We start from the raw sequence: 19,531 nt of genomic DNA, 5'->3' as shown, positions 1-19,531 counted from the left end.
GACGACAGAGGTTCTGGTTGACAATTCAACATGGAATGGTATTTCAAACAGACCAGTGATGTTAAGCAAACGCTTCTTGTACTGGGCCAATGTTAAATCACGGTCAATGATCTTTAAAGTCTATTTCTGTGTTGTTGTTTTAATGAGGCAGTAGCATAGCTAGGACGTGAGTATGATTTGCAAGTGAGTAAGTGCGCTAGACATGGGTTTGTATGAGAGGACTTTATGGTAGCCGGTGTGAAAATTAGACGATGGGGGCGGGACCGCCTACTTTTAGGTGAAATCACATTACTCGACACCTGCTCCACCGATTTTAACCAATTTTGGGCAGAGATATTTCTCTGATATTTTTATGTTACATCGTGAAAATGAGCGAAATCGATCAATTTTAAATTCCATTTGAAACTTTCCAGTATACAAATGTAGAATGAATTAATATATTAGGAAACAACTTTGCTCGAATTTTGCCTTTAATGTGTACCACCTTATTACTAAGAATTTGTTAAATGCAAGAAAAACTGTTCAAGCTCCTAGGAAATGAATATGTGGACCCAGTCGGTCAATATATGAGTTAGCTTAATAAAATTGAGAGATCTTGTTTTTCTAATAACGGTGCATCCTTGTGCTAAAATCGGGTGAAAACTTGCCGTAGACCCCATATAACTAACAAGCCTTATACATATATGTACCTGAAGGTATTTCCCTGGGTTTAATCCCTGCAAATTGCAAGAGTATGAAATGTTCGGTTATACTTGTTTTTAATTATTATAAATTTTTCGAGTTTTGAGGCAGTTTTTTTAAAGAACAAACGTAAAATGATCACAGTAAAGAAAATATCTTGCGCTGATGCCGGCTGGTTAGCGGCGTCCCGGCTGACATTGGCACGCATTTATTAGCTCCATGGAAATGTCTGAATTGCAGCTTCTGACACTCGTTTTTGTCACGTCCCCATATATGGAGCTTTTATATATCCTTTAGCCGGACAAAAACATTGCGACGGTGGGTGTCCGGTTATGAGGAATTTCACTGTATCATGGCATACAAACTGATCCGTTCAATGTTAAGTTATTGTGTGGAAACTTCTTTATTTGTAAATGGTATTCTGCTACAGTTCTAATCCAGCCGAAGTAAACCATTCTTCATTGTTGTTTTTTTTTGTTGTACGAAAAGATTATTTTACTTATACACCCCCTTAAATAAAGCCTATTCGAAGCATGTTCTGTATCTTATCTTCCTTCGTACTTTTACCCTTAATTTTAATGATAAACAATTCACACAACAAAAACAATATAGGAAGGAGCTTAATTAATATCTAATAGTTGACTCACAGTATTATTGAATTTAATTTGAAAGTAATTTCCTCACTCTACGACACCGTTGAGCGTGTAGCGTTTTCGTGGAATAAATTACAGTTGTGAAATTTGTGTACAACGAACGGTTGGCGAATAACTAGGAGCAGCCATAAACTAATAGAGAGTTGTTATAAATTGTTTGTTTAATTTTAGAGTCAAAACGCATCCAAATTTTTTAATTAAAAACTATTCTTATATACTGTTTAGTCTTCATATATCTTTTTGCTCATAATCGTATTTAACGGTTTTGCGATGTTGAATAATTTCGAAAGCACCACGCCAGTAAATGATCTATTAAACAATACGACAACGACGCAAACTCAATCCGACTTCCATTGTTGTAATTGGTTTGGGCTTTATCATTATCTGGTCGTGCTCTTTGTTCTTCTAGTGGGATTATGTATACTGTTCGTGAAGGTATTGTACTAAAAAAAGTTTAGTTATGATTGATTGTGCTATTAATGAAAAAAATCCCTTTAACTTTATTGAAGATGATAATTAAAGCTCAACGAAAAGCATATAGACTATTGCAACCAGGTAAATATTCATATTAGATACTTAAATCGTTATTTTTTAAACTTTAGAGAGGGTATCTTAAGTTTCCCACGAAGTAGAAGGAAACGTCAGAGACCCTATAAAGTATATGATGAGCTGAGTCGATTTAGCCATGTCCGTCTGTTCGTTCGTTTGTATATACGCGAAATAATGGAGATATCGACCAAATTTTTTTCACGTCGTTTTCTCACGAAATGAAAAACTTTTTTAAAATGTTTTTTGGAAAATGAAAAACTTTTTTAAAAAATGAAAAAACTTTGATTCTGCTTGTGGATTTTTTTTATTTGGTCTTTTAAATTTTTTTAGATCAAGTCGAGAATTTGATATCTTGTAAATGGCCGCCGCCACAGTTGATTGCCATTTGCGCCTTTTTTATGGCATTTTCCATCACTTTGGCCAGAACTTCCGGCGATAGGTCCTCACATTCTTGACGGATATTGTCTTTAAGAGCTGCAAGAGTCTGAGGCTTGTTGACATAAACCCGCGACTTCAAAAAGCCCCACAAAAAGAAGTCTGGAGCGGTCAAATCAGGCGATCTTGCTGTCCAGTGCAAATCGCCAAAAAGGGAGATTAGGCGCCCGGGAAATGCATCCTTCAGCATATCGGTTCTGGCACGCAGGGTAGTGTACCATTGTTTATTTAAGTGTATTTCGCATGTGTTTACTACACAAATGTCAAAACATAATTAGAGGTCAATTGCAAAATTTATAGCATCTACTGATAGAAGGATTAGTTTTGAACCACCCTGTACTTGTAGTTGCCATCCCATCTGAACAATTAGAATCAAGACCTTGTAGGGAAAACTTTCTTATTTGATTATTAGAAAAGATAGGATTATTCTCAAAAGCAATGTCATAATATCAGAACGAATTGTTCAGATCGGATCTCTACAACATACCTTACAAACAGACCGAAGTTACGTTTTTTCTTGTTTTAATATACTCGGGCTTGATCCTTTTGTTTCTTGGAAACTTCAATATTTTCTTCATGTTATCAAGGGGCTGTAGCTATTTTTTATTTCGACATGTCGTATCGCCGGTGACTAAAATATAGGTAATGGAAGCAGTTGTTCAGCCGTTCACAGCATATGTATATTCGTAGTCCTTCAAACAAGTTGTCTATTGCTCCAATAAAACTTGAGCAACTCCTTTTTATATCTAGCTAGTTCAAGCAGTTCGTGATGCTTTTTTTAAGTTTCAATGGGTCTAATTATAAATTACTTCGATAAAACATAAATCATAATAGAACCTATATATCTCACAGATTTGCTTCCGTGTTCTTAGGTACTCGTATAACTGGAACATGGAATATTGTTTGAAATTTCGAAAGTTATTTCATTCTGCACTCCTAAGCAACTGTTATCAAATCTTTATTATTTGGAAAGTGTTCTAAGTATTGCCAGCCATGTGCTAAAAACTGTTTCGATGGAGCCAAAAACCATTGGGAAAATAAGTTACATGAGTTGGTTTGTAGGAACATGCAAGACAGTTAATGTCATGAGAGGATTTACGTGAAACATAGGTCTAATATAAGATATGTTGGCTATATCGTGGTCAAGTCTGGATAAATAAGAGTTTAATCCGCTACGGCATATAAAAGGAACTAGCGAGAGTGCCATACTGATTTTTCGTTGTTGATCTACACTGTGCACACTTTCATATTTGACTAAAAATTCTATTCTCTATTGTTTTTTGCTTTTTTAGAGGTTAAGAGAAACTTCTTAAATTATCTTATGTCATTTTAGACTCCATTATTGGTTTGAAATCTAGTAGGTAGGTAGCTAAGGTGGATTTCTGTCGACACGCATACATACTTTACGGACCCCTTTCAGAACCATCTGGGGTAAAATCCCCTCATTTTATTGTGTCCTTGTGCTGGACCTGTTTCCACTGATACTCAGCTATATTTATAACATCTTAATCGATTATTATTCCCTCTTTATCGAAGTCCAAATATAGGATTGTGTGTTCTGGCCAAAACATCTGCTTCACAGTTGTCAGGAACCCAGTGCAGGTTTATCGTGAAATAGGATGTTGGATCCACTAATAAATCAGGGCACTACTTCACTATCTTCGATGAAGCTTTTAGAAACTTAAGTGAATTCAATGCTGCTTGGCTCTCCGTGCATACTATGTGTAAATATTATTTTTTTTTTTTGTTTTTTTGTTGTAAACCACCTCTTTGTCAGATAAAGAAGGATATATTTAGTTGTTGTGATCTCCGTTTGGGAGACATTATAGTATTCTGGTCGTTGGAAGGCGATGTTGGTATTTAATTTGTAAAAGAGAGCGTACATTTTGATCCGACTTAAAATAGGATAATATCTTATAGGATATTTACACATAACAATATTCTCACTAAAGATTGCACAGAACAATGTAAACTTTAAACGCCAACGAAAAGCTGGTGCTGTTTTGCTCTTTTCTAGAAATTACATTTGGTCAACAAAAAGTTCACCGAAAAAAACACCTAGAATAAGGAATTTAATGGAGAAATGTTTCAAAGTCAAATAATGTCCATTTGCGATTTAAATTTAAAGTTTTATTTTGCCATGAATATAAATTTGTATCAATCATTTTCAAATTTAGACCTCAAGTTCAAGTCTTAATCCCTTGGATCCTTATACCGACAATAACTTTTTCATCTTAATAAATAATATTCAATAGTTTATTACAGTAATATTTATTGTATACCTTAGCCACGTGTCTGGATCCTTGGTATTATATGAATTCCGTTTTTTATCTTGTTTGTATTTAAAACAAGAAAAACGTTAACTTCGGTTGCCTCGAAGCTTTGATACCCCTTACAGCTTCAAGTTTTCCTTACAAGTACTTGATTTTGATCGATGAGTTTGTATATCAGCTAATAAGGTACTATATGCAATTTCGTCGGGGATCTTGTCTTGTCTAAAGCAAAGACCTGAGTTTGATCGGTTTGCATGGCAACTATATGTTATAGAGGGCCGATATCGGCGGTTCCGGTAAGTGAGCAGGTTCTTGGAGAGAAAAAAACGAAAAACAAATTTTCAGATTGATATCTCAAAAACTCAGCTATATAAGTATACAGACGGACATGGCTAAATCGGCTCAGCTCGTCATGCTTATCATTTATATACATATTTTATACGGTCTTCTGAGTGTTATAAACTTCGTGTCAAACTTAATATATCCTGTTCAGGGTATAATTATAATTATACAAATACGGCAAAACAAAAATTCCGTGCCATTATTGTTCAATCTGCACAAAATGCTATTAAAAATAAATATTGGCTACTACAAATTGAAATAAGTGTCAAACTACCTAAAAATACATGTAAGCAAGTTTATAACGGTATCTTATCAAGTCATTTGTCATTATTTCAACGGAGAAAATCCTATACCTTAGATAAAATTCGCAAATATTTCCCGAAATTTATCGAAAACGACATGAATTACCGTTGGCGTACACAAATACAAACAAACATAGTGAAAGCCATGAGGCCAAATGAAAAAATCCAAAACTTGTGTGACAATTTCGATTGAATTCAAACGTTAGTTGAACATTAACTTTGAATCGCAACGTTTGTATCCTTCAAAATAGTCCGCAATGTCGGCAAACATTACCACGGTCGGTACAACTGTCGGTACAACCATCGCAACGACTATCGCCACACATTTACAGAATGTCACCGTGAACAAAAGCTCCGATCCGTTTAATAATACCGGCTTTAATTATTCATTTACATTGCCGTGTTGCCAAATTCAATTTCCAACCGACCCGACCATTATTACCTATGGCGATTATTGGTACTGGGATGAATTATTTTATTTATATATAATGGTTTTCCTTCTGTTTGCCATTGGATCGGTTTATGTACGTAAATACACACATACATATATAAAAATGTATGTTTTTTGGTATACAGGGTTTGTCCGGAAAGTAATAGGACTGATTTTCTTCCCCGCAACTGGATTTGGTAGAGGGCGCTCCTAGCTAACGAATGAGTGGCTAGTCAGTTGTCTGCGAGCATCTGGAAAGTCGGGACAAACATTTTCGCGCGACATGTTTCTGTGAGTGGTGCAAGCCAAAAATACAGCGTTCGTTAGAGCAGAGTTACGCGGTCAAATTCTGTGTGAAACTCGGTAAATCCGCGACAGAGACGTTTCGTATGATCAAGCAGGCTTACCAAGACTTCGCAGCCGATTGGAAGTTGCACCATGACAACGTTCCGGCTTACACCGCTGTTGTTGTGAACAGCTACCTAACCAAGGCCGGTATCCCAACGCTTCCGCAGCCGCCCTAAATCCCAGATGTGTCCCCCCGGACTTTTTTTGTTTCCTTTCCTGAAAAGGCCGATGAAATGCAAGCATTTTGAGGCGATAGAGGTGATCCAAGCAGCATGCCTCTCGGCTCTCAAGGCTTTTCCAGAGAATGCCTTCTTTGACGCCTTCAATACTTGGAATTCGCGCTGGCAGTGCTGCATCGACGCAGAAGGAGTCTATTTTGAAAGTTTTTAAAGAATTGTAACGATTAGTTCTATAATTTTTTTTTAAATCGACTCAGTCCTATTACTTTCCGGACAAACCCTGTATTGTTTGCATTAACTTTGATCTGTGCTAATTCTATTTTACTTTTCTTATCACGCATATGCATACCGTTATACCAAGAAGGCTGCCCGTCTACGTGCTAAACGTTTAGCGGCACAAAAGCAAAGAGGTAACTGAACATATCCCGTTAAGGGATGTTATGCAGAGATTTAAATTTTTTTTTTATTATTTTTTACTTATGTACCTACTTTTGTAATAGTATACGTATATCTGTTGATATAGCCAAATATATTATGTATTATATTTTTAATTTATTCTCCAAAATAATCTTCCTTGGTCCCAATACACTTGGTCCCAATACACTTGTACCATGGTACCATCGTTTTTCTAATCTTCGAAATAGCTGTTAAAGTCAATTTCCGGAATAGCCTTTAATGCGCGTAGCAAATCACGTTTAATGTGTTCAATTAACTCAAAACGGTTTCCCCGCAGCAGAATAGGCAGAAGTCACACGGAGCTAAATTTGGCGAATACGGTGATTGCAGCACGATATTGATTGAAAATTTTGCGAAAAACTCTCGAAGAATCAATTCAGTATGCGACGGTGCATTATCGTGGTGCGAAAACCAAGAGTTGTCGACCCATAATTCCGTGATCTTTTTACAAAAAGCTTAGCGTAAACGACGCATAATACTCATATAGTATGCCTTGTTGACAGTTTGGCCGGTCGGAAGGAGTTCTGAATGCACAACACCTCGTTAACGAAGAAAACTGTCAATATTTTGACCTGTTTTCACGTGTTTTTTCGACTTCGGTTCACCTTTGCCACTATATTTAATTGATCGTCTATTTCCGGGCCGTAAGCATAAATCCAAAACTTATCGCCAGTAAAAATACGTTTCATGACATCTTGTTAGTCGGATTTGAGCGCTTGCTCGCGACAAATAATTATCACCGAATGCTCTTTCCAGCATTCTGAACGTTTCGGGACCAGTAATTCAAATTCCAGCACCGCTTTTGCTGGAGCAATTGCGGCCATATGTTAGCAATAACTTTTCGAATATTCTCTTCCAAGTAATAAGTTGTTGAATCAACTCGATCTTACCTACGTAGCTAAACAAATTCAGATAAACCGACAAAAAATAGTCATGCAGTGGGGCCGTATAAGTCTCTTTCAATAAATTGATTATTTCAATGGTTGTATGGTATGTAGTGCTAGTATTTTGGAACCAAAGGTCGTCGCCATTAACATTCTCCGATTCAAGCACCAAAACCTTATTAATCATGGCTCTATGGCGTTCCCCATTGACGTTAACGTTAAGACCGGCTATATTTTTGAAGGTCAATGATTTCCTCTGCCCAGAGAGCACACCTAACAGTGAATTTTTGAGGACGTGATGACGCCTCAACAATGGCATGCTAATTATCATCTCTGCAAATGCAAGAATTATTTTATTAACGAACCCATTCAACCAAACGTGAGTTTCAAGACTGAAATTTTTCGATTTTTTCTTGAGAAAATCGAGATCGGTGGGCATATAGTTTTGGGTCTATTCACCAAACGTTTTACCCGCTCGATGGTTCTTCGAATTCAATCCTTACACTAGTTGTGTATTTATAAGCCCGCAAACCAAAATAAAAAATCCTAAAAACCTTCCATAAAATGGGTAGGCACGGCTCCATCTCGGCATGTGAACCAAACCATTATTTTGTTAATAAATTTTAACAATTTGCAAACGTTATTCCGGAGTAAGTCTGCTAGTTACGAAATGACAAACCAAACTGGGTATAAGTAACAGTTTCCAAAAAAACCGACTCCGAAAATCATACGTCTAAAAACACATTCGTTCGACTGTCTCCTAACTCTTTCCACACTCCTTACTATAATCGAAGCCAATTTGTCGAAACAGCACGATGTGTCGGAAAATGTGTCAAACCTACAAAAGGTGCCGTCTATTGCTAGACTGTAGTCTACATGACTGAAAAATTCAATAATCCCCACAACAGCGTTTACTTACATCTATCTTAAGGTGATAATATGAAGTATCAGCAGAAATTGAATCAACCATCATAAGGAATTGCACTTCTAATACTTCTAGACCTTCTAGTGTGGTTCATCATCATCATAATAACTTTTTCTCAAGCGATCACATTACCACACTTTTCTTCGTAGTTTATCACACTTTCTTTTGGTGATTATAGCAACTTATGTTAGCAGCCTTAATGGTGGAAGTGGAAGTGTGAATACATATATATGTATATACCCAGAGGAATAGTCTGGGTTCGAGTCTTACGCCTACGTAGTTTATGCTTTTTTGTCCTAAGAATATTAGTAGTTGTTCGAGACATGCTTGTGTCGGTATCACTTTAAGCTTTCTTCACGCTTCTTATGTGTTTCGTGCTGTAATTACTTCTGCAATGTTGTCCGCGTAGTCAATTAAATACGCTACGTCTGGTATTTCGAGTTTTAGTATTAGTATAGCCATAGCAGATGTTCCACAGGTCTGGGCTTCGCAGGCAGGTGTTGTATATATTCATTAGTACTGCCGGTCGCTCTGCAGCTATTATTTTCAGGATTTCTGTTGCGATCCCGTCCGGGTCGGGTGATTTGTTGGCCTTGAGCTTTTCAGTGGCTGGTTGCAGCTATACGAGGGTAAACTGAGGGATTTGCGGAAATCTTAGAGTGTGTTCTGGATCACTAGCCCTTTTTTCGTGTGTGGAGAAAACTGCGTTTATGATGTGATTCATTTTGGCAACGGTTAAGTCAAGTGGCTTTGCTCGAGCACCGAGTTTCTTTATTACTATTTCGTACTTAAGTCCCCAGGGGCTTTTTTTTAATATTCTCGAGTAGTCCCCCCGATTTTTTTCTTTTTGCTATCATCGATGGCGTGCTTCAGCTTCTTTTCTGCTGTTTTATATGCTCGGCTTCTCGGGATGCGCCCTCTCTGCGTCTGGATCTCATGTAGAATCAGCAAATTAATTTTTACTCGAATACTCTTCAGTCTTTGAATTAGTCTTATATCTTTTGGCTTAGATTAATGATAGAACTTAAATATGCACTTTTCTAGCTTTGATCGCTGCAAAATCACATATCATATCATTGTAATTTAAAGTTGAAGTAGTTTCACATTCTATTGAGAGAATCGCAAGATTGGACAGTCTACTCTGACTCATGGTCGATCTCAAGTAAGATTTGATCAATTTAAGTTTGCTTAAAGATCTTTCACAAGATGCAACTGATACAGGTATAGTAAGTAGTATTCTTAAAGCCGTCGCTAACGCCTTGTAGGCCTCCAGTCCCATTGAAGAAATGTATAATAAAACTTTTTCTGGCGAAAATCCAATTTGTTCTTTGTTTTTCTTCGCTCTCTTTAATAAAAGTAGGACGTCTTGGATGTCACTGGATAAATCCTCGTTATCCAAGTCATCTGGATAGGATTCGGCAAGTTGCTGGCATTTTTCTTTAATTTCGACGAGTTTGTCATTGTATGAGTCTCTGGTTAGTTCTATAATTTTCTAACAAATACTTTTATTTCTACAAATTTACAAAAATGGTATTTTAAAACTGCAATTCGGGCAAAAATTCCTGCAAATTGTGTCAAAAGTGTACAAGATATAGGGCGAAAATGGGTTTTTTCTATGGCTTATAATAAGATTGTAAATTTACTATCAATTTCCTCAAAAACCATATTGTGAGAATTTTGGAACTTCAGAATTTGCGTGGCTTCTAGTTCCTAAATTTTATATACTTAATATCGAAGATATTTTGTAATATGTAATTAACTTTTGTTCGAACCACCTCATGAAACTTGTAGGTATGTAGGTAGATAAGGGGGGGCGGCAGAACATCCTTGGCTCCGGACGCCCGAAGTTGTAGCTACGCCACTGACAACAGCGTGCCAGTCGTTTCATCTTTTCGCAAGGAGTCGCCAATTGGAAATTCCAAGCGAAGCCAGGCCCTTTTCCATTGGTCCTTCCAACGGAGTGGAGGTCTTCCTCTTCCTTTCCTTCCCCCGGCGGGTACTGCGTCGAATACTTTCAGAGCTGGAATGTTTTCGTCCATTCGGTCAACATGACCTAGCCAGTGTAGCCGCTATCTTTTAATTCGCTGAACTATGTCAATGTCGTCATATATCTCATACAGCTCATCGTTCCATCGAATGCGATATTCGCCGCGGACAACCCGTAAATCTTTCGTAGAACTTTTCTCTCGAAAACTCTCAACGTAAATTCATCAGTTGTTGTCATCGTCCAAGCCTCTGCACCATATAGCAGGACGGGAATTATGAGTGACTTGTAGAGTTTGGTTTTTGTTCGTCGAGAGAGGACTTTACTTCTCAATTGCCTACTCAGTCCGAAATAGCACCTGTTGGCAAGGTTCCCAAATATACGAAACTATCTACAACTTCAAAGTTATGGCTGTCAACAGTGACGTAAGGGCCAAGTCGCGAGTGTGGCGACTGTTTGTTTGATGACAGGAGATATTTCGTCTTGCCCTCGTTCACTGCCAGACCCATTTGCTTTGCTTCCTTGTCCAGTCTGGAGAAAGCAGAACTAAAGGCGCGGGTGTTGAGGCCGATGATATCAATATCATCGGCATACGCCAGCAGTTGTACACTCTTTTAAAAGATTGTACCTGCTCGATTAAGATCTGCAGCTCGAATTATTTTCTCCAGCTGCAGATTGAAGAAGTCGCACGAAAAGGAGTAGCCTTGTCTGAAACCTCGTTTGGTATCGAACAGCTCGGAGAAGTCTTTCTCGATCCTGACGGACCTCTTGGTATTGCTCAACGTCAGTTTACACAGCCGTATTAGTTTTGCGGGGATACCAAATTCAAACATCACGGCATAAAGGCGATTCCCTTCTCACGGGTCTTTTCCAAGATTTGGCGCATGGTGAATATCTGGTCAGCTGTTGATATTCCAAATCTAAAGCCACACTAATAATATCCAATCAATTTGTTGACGGTGGGCTTTAATCTTTCACACAATACCGATCGATCGAACATATCTAATATTTAGAAGACTTATCCCACGGTAGTTGGCGCTGATTGTGTGGTCTCCTTTTTTGTGGATTGGGCGGAGCACACTTAAAATCCAATCGTGGAGCATGCTTTCGTCCGACCATATTTTACAAAGAAGTTGATGCATGCTCCTTATCAGTTCTTCGTCGCCGTGTTTGAATAGCTCTGCCGGTAATCCATCGGTCTCCGCCGCTTTGTTGTTCTTCAGACGGGTGATTGCTCTTCGAACTTCTTCTTGGTCTGGCAAGGGAACATCTGCTCCACGGTCATCGATTGGAGAATCAAGTTCGCCTTCTCTTGGCGTTATGCTTGCAATGCTATTCAGCAGACTGCAGAAGTGTTCCCTCCATAATTTGAGTATGCTCTGAGCATCGGTTACCAGATCATCTCTGGGGGTTCTACAAGAGTATGCACCGGTCTTGAAACCTTTTGTTAGCCCTGTCGGCCAGCTTGTCAAGCTCTTCATACTCACGCATTTCGGCCTCTCTCTTTTTCTGCCTGCAAATGCATCTCGCATCCCTCTTCAACTCTCTGGTTGTCTATTGCGGCGATTAATTTCGAAGTATTTAGTTTCGCTATGTTCCACTTTCGTGTTCCAGTATTCTTCCACTATAGCATATAACTGTCATACAAACTAATCGAATAAAATCCAGTTTTTATATGGAAAACTTTTTTGAAAGAGATATTATCACGAAATTGGCATGAATATTTAAGTCGACGCTTCAACTGCTAAGCATATTGTTGAGATCGGATCACAATAGTATATACATAGCTAATATATAGGACAAGTTAACAGATCAAAATACAATTTCTGTAATGAATACTTGAATGTTTGCAAAGCATTGCTTCCTTTTGGATTTGTGCTAGATTGATATTCCCAAGGAATAGAATACTAAATGGTAGATTATAGTAAACAAGTGTTCCAGCTTAAACTCAATAAGATTTTCTGTAAGTTAGCAATTTCAGTTTATTGAGCCATAGGAAATACGAGCTCAAAAAGAGCATCTAGCACTTTAAACAAATTAAATTTTCCTCTATACGACGATTCATAAATGATCCACAAGCACCAACAATTTTATATTCAGGCATTAAATATGTGGTAATTTTTGCAATATACTAAGCACTTTTCACACATTCTGGAAAACGTTACCACCCACATAACGGCGAACTATTATTACCTGTATTTACAAGGAAATCAAGCAATTATTTATAATCAAAAAATTTCCAAAAATAAAGTGCGGTTACTCGCTTATTTATCAATATAGAAATTCATACATTTTATTGTTGTTATAATTTATTAGATTACTCGCTGGATGTTAGCTTATGTAATAACTTAAATTGTTTTGTACGCTGCAGTTACCTTGTCGTTTAGTTGCAAAAAGTTTCACATCGAAAAATGGCTATTTTTAAGTTAAAAAATAAATCAACACAATTCATACATATGTACACGCATACAACCATAATTTACTTATACATATATAAACTTTAAAAGCAATTACGAAACAACTTGAAATATTTGATCTTCATTTGCTAAGCCATAGTTACTTAGTTACCCGTAACTCTATAAAATCTGTTTTAACGCCGCCAAGAAACCGAAATTCACGACACCCAAATACACATAGTAGATGTTTAATTTGAATATCTCCCATTTCTCACGCACCGCCAACCGCAGAGCGGTCCAGCGCGCTGTGTTAAGCGACCTCTGTTCGTTGAACGTCGAATGTACACAGCATTTGGACATTACCCAGAAGGCGGTCATGCGGTTTTGTGTGCGAAGCGTAGCCTCAATGCCGCGTATCAGGTCGTTGGTTTTCAGTATGAGCAACATCTGACGATCGACTTGCTCCAGCACATCGGAAATATGCGGTAACACGAGTGAGGTATTGTTTTGTAGCGTAGCTTTCTGTGTGATAACGAAGTTATAGAAATTATTATATATTTAAAGAAAGCTAACTAATGCAACTACCAACCTCTTCTTTGGAGTATTTGACTTTGTTGATGCCCTGAATAAGCGTCTCCCAAGGACGACCCGTTACCATACACGCAAACAATCCATACAAGTCACCTTTGATGCCCAAGTTCTGACTATGAACACGCATCGCCTTGCGATCCACATTCAGAATGCTAAGCCAAAGTTTGGAGTACTCATAACGAAATCTGTCCGTTAGATTTGCATAGAGCCCATGGTCTAATAATACGATTTCTACTTGCCCCTTTGGACTTTTATGCACCAGTATATTGCCAGGATGTGGATCACTGTGCACGAAACCTGTTGTGAAGATCATCTCCGAATAAAGTTGGCCGATTTTATTGGACACAGTGAATGGATCGATTTTATGCTTTTTAATATAATCGAGATCGTTGACTTGTCCACCTTCGAGATACTCCATGACTAGTATACGCGGTGAGCTTAGTTCCCAGTAAATTTTCGGTACGCGCAACCATGAATATTTCTGGAATTGTTTGGCAACTTTTTCGGCATTTTTGCCCTCATTTAGGAAATCCAATTCGATAGGCAGATTCTTTTTGGACTCATCGACCAACCATTGCACCTTGAAGTCAGGAAAAACCAGCCCCATAAGTTTCACTAAAACCTCCATTGTTTTCATGTCCACACGTGAGTTACCCTTCACATAAGGATGTTGTACTTTGACAGCGACCACCTCGCCCGTCTTTAAAGTCGCTTTGTGAACCTGCGCTAGTGAGGCGGTACCAAGCGGTGTCGTCTCGAATGTTGCAAAAATGTCCTCAGGGTTACGTTTCAAATCCTGCCGTATGACTTTATACAGATCTTCGACGGGATTTTGTGGCGCATTCGAGTGTAGTACCTTCATGGTTTGCACGAATTCTTTGGGTAATAAGTACTCTAGTGCACCAATATGTTGACCGGTCTTTATGTAAACACCCTTATTGACGCAAATGAGATCGAGCAGCTTTTCTGCGGCTATCTTATGTACACGACTCTTTTCCGCTTTGTATTCGGGCGTACTTTTGTCCCACTCCCTATAGTAGAGTTCACGTTTGTAGGTGAGCGCCACATCGAAAACGGTGATTGCCGAACGGCTGAGACGCACAATACCCAACGAATTGACATCATAGTCGTTGGTGTGTAGGCTGAGACCGGTGCTAACGACGCCGGCGCCAATTATGCTGTACGAAAGGACACGTCGGAACATTTATGGCACACTGTTGACTCGTTTCTGTTTACTCAGCTGGCGAAAAGCAACAGATTTTTAGCGTACCAGGGAAGATAAGTGAGGAAGCTGTAAATACATAGAAGATAATCAATGTGATGTGTTCAGCAAATATTGCGCAGAGATAAAAGAGGTGTGAGTGCCACACATAGAGATTTGTGATGTGATTTTAATAAGGTGTTGTGACAGGGCATTAAATATGCTAAAAATACGTTCTCCACCGATACTCGTAGAATTTTATTTTTTTATGCACAAGTGTTTAAATGTACGAATAAAAATTTTCGGTTTAACTACTCTAATTTCAAGACATTACGCCGAAAGTCTGCATAACAATTCATATTTCTTTCACTGACAATCAACTGACTATAAAAAGTAGATAGAGTGACTTTGAGGTTGAGTTAAACCTTATAAATCAATTAAACAAGTTTAACCAATTTTTTACCTAAAAAATGCTCACTTATAAATATTAAATTTGAAGCCACTCTGAAAACTTGGCGGATTTTTGTTTGCTTATTGGAATTTTATAGAATCTAAAAAATCAAGAATAGACGTTAACTTCGATACCGAAGCTATTATATCCTTCACAAATACAAAGAGACTAGTGCAGATATAAAAGTGACAAAAAAGAAAGATATTCATAGAAGATTGAAACTCTTCGGAAACGAAAACTAAAATAACAAACATTACAGGAAAAATAATTTACGTGCGATCTCTGGTCGTGAAGAGGTAGAGGAGGGTGGTGGTGAAATTTTTAAGGGCATTGTTTATCTCGATTTCCAGCAAAACTACGACTCCTATAGTTATATGGCTATGTTGTGGGTAATGGAAAGATGTATAACTTTTTTATCCGAGATATGTATATTCACATAACCTCAAAAATGATGTGAAACATTGAAATATCTAAGACTTTGGTTTCTTTATCTTGCACAAACCATTTTCTTTCACGAAATTAGAAGGAAACTTACCTTCTTATGTCCCAAACATACCGTATTTTTAATTTAAAATATTATGGAAGAAACCCTCTTTCGACTTAAAATCAAAAAAAAAAATCTAATTTTGAATCAAAAATTCTTAAGTAAAAATTTCAGTTTAAAAAAATAGTCCGTAGTTTTTATATTTGATGAAATCTCTATTTTCTGATGATATAAAAATATGTAAATACATATGTATATACACACTGTCAAGAAAGTATCGGGAATTCTTCATTTCCCCTCTCATCTCCCGCTTATATGAAAGACAGGTAAATTTATTTTCTTAAGTTAGTACAACTGTCCTTAATTATGAGCCAAAAATTAGCGCGATCTGTAACCAGTGTGTTTACAACAGCTGTTTATGTCAGTCGACCTCAGTAGTGTTTGTCGAATTTTAAAATTTAAATCAACGTATTTGTGTTAAATTTTGGCCAAACATTCAATAAATATCATTGAGCAAGCACCGTATTCACCTTTCACCACACTGAAATATTCACTTCAGGGAACCCGCTTCGACTCAATTGAAGACATCAAAACTAATTCGACGCTAGAGCTGAAGGCCATCCCGGAAAGTGCCTATAAAAAATGTTTTGACGATTGGAAGAAGCGTTGGCACATGTGCATCGCTTCAAATGGATGTTTCTTTGAAAAATGTTCGTTTTATTTATAAATTTCCGATACTTTCTTGTACATATGTACATATGTATATTACTATGCGCGGAAAATGGTAAAAACGATTTTCGGTCTTTCTCGGCCTTTTTAAGGATCTAAAAACTGCTGCAAACACACCGAATATTTATATGTTTTTAATAACTAATTATAATGCTCTGAGTAATATTTGATTTCGTCTGTACTACGCTCTCGCTCTCACTCTTTTTCACTCAAGTTTTTTGAAGTAATCGTAAATTACATTATTTTCTTTCATCTTCGAAATAGTATGACCAAATTTTGGATCTGACATAATTTCTTGATTGCTTTGTGCGCGTAACTCAAATAACTTTCTTTATAAATAACTATGTGTTCAATTGAAAGACGCAAATGTTAAAATCTTGTGATTTAATGTCACTTTAATCAATCATCATTACTACTTTGAGCATTTGCCATGTGTTATCAGGCAAGTCTGGTCTGATAAGAAACTGGACGGCAAAAAAAAGCAGAATTAGAGAAACATAAAAATACCCATTTACACAATTGTAGCAATACATTACAATCGCACAAGCATTGGCGTTAATAAATATGTATTTGCTTGCGCGAATGTGTTTGTATATATTTAGGCGCCGAGCCAAACAGCTGATCGCGCATTACAGAAATAGAAAATAAAAAAATAAATATTCACGCAGCGCTCATGAGGAACGCAAAGAGTAACTGCAGAGAATGGTGCACGCTGTCTCACCGCTGATTGTTTGTTTTTCGTGACTTTCACTCCACCAATGCCAAGCCACAATGCCAGGGCAGTAAAAACAATAACAACCAGCAGCAATATCGCTTAACGTTCAATAACTGCGGCATGGTAATGCCAGTAGAAGTAGTATGCGTTGCTGAGGCAGTGTGACGTGGTTACATAAACAATAAATAATTTAGATTGCGTTTTCTAAATCACACAAACCGACGAGTACTCGCGCACAAAAACATACAAACATACATATGTACACCCGTTTGGTGGAAGCGGTGCGAATTTCACTTACATAGTATTATGTAGTCTTGCCAATTTTTGTGAAATCGTTAGAATCTATCAATTGCAACACAAAATCCGTGGCAGTGAAGCGCCGTTAAATAAATGAATAAGCACGCCGCGTAATGCTACAACTCCGTCGTTTGCATGACTTTTGACACTGGTTTAATTCATACCGTTTATTGATGACGACGATGGCAGTAGAACGATGACGACAACAGCATCGACTTTGACCTTATCACAGCCATTCAACACATGCGTTTACCGTGAGCAACAACACCCGACTGACTGGCTCATAATGCTTATCGGTTTGGCTCTCGTTGAGAGGTTGGACGCCGCACCTCCCTGTGTGTGTTTTGGCTGCGCTATTGCGAGTTTTTCTATGCTCTTACTCCGGTCTGCATATTTGTTTTCTTTTTATTTTTGTTTTACTCGTATATTTCTATGTATTATTTGAATACCTTTACGCTCGTCAGATATTTATACCCTGGGTAGGGTTAAGTTTGCCACGAAGTTTGTAGCAGCCAAAAGGAAAATTTGGTGGAAACCATATCACGATCAGCGATCTGAGTTGATTTAGCCATATATGTATGTATATCTGTCTGTATGTACGCGAACTAGGTCCCAAGTGTTTGATATATTGAACTGAAATTTTGCACACGTACTTTTCTCACCAGGAAACTGCTTATTTGTTGGAAACGCCGATATCCGTTTACTATAGCTTATAGCTGCCATACAAACTGAACGAACTTTTCTTTTTGATGAGATATCTTTCCAAAATTTGTCATGAAGTGTTGCTCAAGGCAACGTTACAATCTCGGTTACAAGCGCGTAGGCGGCGTCTACGTTAATAAAGAAGTAGAACGATTCAATCTCCGAAGAATTGTAGTGGTCGAGTCTATATAGCACATAACTCCCATATAAACCGACCGATCAAAGTTCTTGTAAGCAATATTTTGTATTTGTGAAGGGTATAATAACTTCGATATAGCCGAAGTTAGCTTTGTTTTCTTTTTTTGTTAAGGTCGCTTTGTGTACTGCAGTTCAACAGGTACTGAACCGCATGAATTTTAATGCGCTGGGTTATTTGGGTTAAACGAAAACAAACACATTTCCATTAAATAGCTGTTTTTAACTAATGATCATTAGTGAGTCATACCCAAAAGCACGAGTAGTTTTTCATAAATCAAGTCGTTCTGTCTTTGCGCCGAAATGTAGACAATATTTTGCCATTTTGGTATCTGGAGCGGTATACGTTAGTCACACCACTGGTATTTATTGAGTGAGGTTCGTTAGAACAGCACCTCCGAATCTTACATTGGTCGGTGGAACTAGCTTGTACGGATACTTCAAACTACGTACTCTAGCATTCCATTTAAATGTGGAATATATATGGATAAACTTCACTGGTGCTAAGACTTTTAAACTTCAATTACTCAACACGATATTTGTGGATTTAAATTTCATTGCTGAGAAATATAAAAAAAAAAATTGTCGGCTCTTATTGTAGTCCCACTTTGTACAAGCTTAATCTTATAAGAAACTCAGCAAAACAGTTAAATATATTTTTAATTAATTAATTAATTAATTTTTTTACCTTTGCTTTATCGACGCAGCTCGTCTACGTGCCCAAGGCAGTGGTAATCCATGCAACCCACCGGCCAACGGAGACTGCGCAGGAAACACAGCGCCCAGTATCGACAATCCGCCAACATATGAGTCCGCTATGGCAAATTACCTCGACGCAAAGCAACAGTTGCGTCAGATGGAGGAAGGTGCCTTAGCTGGTGCTAATGCTATGACTGCTTCCACAACAACAATCGAAACGTGTGTCTCTGATATTGGCCAAAGTCATACCGACTTGAGACGCAATACAAACGATGCCGCACCCACAGGCAGTGTTGTGCTCAACACAGCCAACGTAACACCAAAGCAGCCGCTGCAGTAATAAAAATTATATATGTACATACATACATACTATGGGATCACTAACGGTATGGTTGTACAATTCTACTGAATAAGGAGTTATTACACAAGTGATCCACCACTAGCAATTCGTACATGCATATAAAACTAATGCTATATACTGCACACTTTACCAAAATATACATACATATATATATATAAACATATGCGATGCGAAACTGCTTTCTTTTCTTTGTCAAAAATCATCAATTTTTTTCTGTACTCTTTATGTAAAATAGAATTTGAAAAATCGGCGACATACATACATATCAA

The 19,531-nt window shown here is 37.7% G+C and overlaps 2 protein-coding genes across 4 annotated transcripts; one reads left to right on the top strand and one right to left on the bottom strand.

The window, feature by feature from the left end:
- The first annotated feature begins 1,413 nt into the window (after positions 1 to 1,413).
- LOC126757459 (uncharacterized) lies at positions 1,414 to 19,421 on the top strand. 2 transcript variants are annotated; one of them, XM_050471388.1, is made up of 3 exons: positions 1,414 to 1,769; positions 1,844 to 1,889; positions 18,910 to 19,421. In XM_050471388.1, the coding sequence occupies exons 1-3, from the start codon at positions 1,605 to 1,607 to the stop codon at positions 19,239 to 19,241; spliced, it is 543 nt and encodes a 180-aa protein (XP_050327345.1). In that variant the 5' UTR covers positions 1,414 to 1,604; the 3' UTR covers positions 19,242 to 19,421. The 2 variants fall into 2 exon arrangements, with proteins under 2 accessions (XP_050327345.1, XP_050327344.1); XM_050471387.1 differs by lacking the exons at positions 1,414 to 1,769; positions 1,844 to 1,889 and adding exons at positions 5,442 to 5,759; positions 6,557 to 6,602.
- Positions 12,702 to 17,569, bottom strand: LOC126757458 (aarF domain-containing kinase 1). 2 transcript variants are annotated; one of them, XM_050471385.1, is made up of 3 exons: positions 17,470 to 17,569; positions 13,427 to 14,719; positions 12,702 to 13,359 (listed from the first exon to the last, which is right to left on the bottom strand). In XM_050471385.1, the coding sequence occupies exons 2-3, from the start codon at positions 14,630 to 14,632 to the stop codon at positions 13,018 to 13,020; spliced, it is 1,548 nt and encodes a 515-aa protein (XP_050327342.1). In that variant the 5' UTR covers positions 14,633 to 14,719; positions 17,470 to 17,569; the 3' UTR covers positions 12,702 to 13,017. The 2 variants fall into 2 exon arrangements, with proteins under 2 accessions (XP_050327342.1, XP_050327341.1); XM_050471384.1 differs by having other exon boundaries at positions 17,307 to 17,488.
- Positions 19,422 to 19,531: the final 110 nt, after the last annotated feature.

This window comes from Bactrocera neohumeralis, chromosome 4 (genome assembly GCF_024586455.1).
Source record: "Bactrocera neohumeralis isolate Rockhampton chromosome 4, APGP_CSIRO_Bneo_wtdbg2-racon-allhic-juicebox.fasta_v2, whole genome shotgun sequence".
NCBI classification, from domain to species: Eukaryota; Metazoa; Arthropoda; class Insecta; order Diptera; family Tephritidae; genus Bactrocera; species Bactrocera neohumeralis.
Note: the sequence above shows the minus strand (reverse complement) of the source record. Positions and strands in the feature narration are given on the sequence as shown.

Excerpts from the sequence above, each read along its gene's own strand:
- LOC126757459 (XM_050471387.1), top strand. The coding sequence starts at position 5,493 with ATGTCGGCAAACATTACCACGGTCGGTACAACTGTCGGTACAACCATC. Across the intron at positions 5,760-6,556 it reads TTGCCATTGGATCGGTTTAT|GCTGCCCGTCTACGTGCTAA; the intron begins GTACGTAAATAC and ends TATACCAAGAAG. Across the intron at positions 6,603-18,909 it reads AGCGGCACAAAAGCAAAGAG|CTCGTCTACGTGCCCAAGGC; the intron begins GTAACTGAACAT and ends TTATCGACGCAG.
- LOC126757458 (XM_050471385.1), bottom strand. The coding sequence starts at position 14,632 with ATGTTCCGACGTGTCCTTTCGTACAGCATAATTGGCGCCGGCGTCGTT. Across the intron at positions 13,360-13,426 it reads TCAAATACTCCAAAGAAGAG|AAAGCTACGCTACAAAACAA; the intron begins GTTGGTAGTTGC and ends GTTATCACACAG.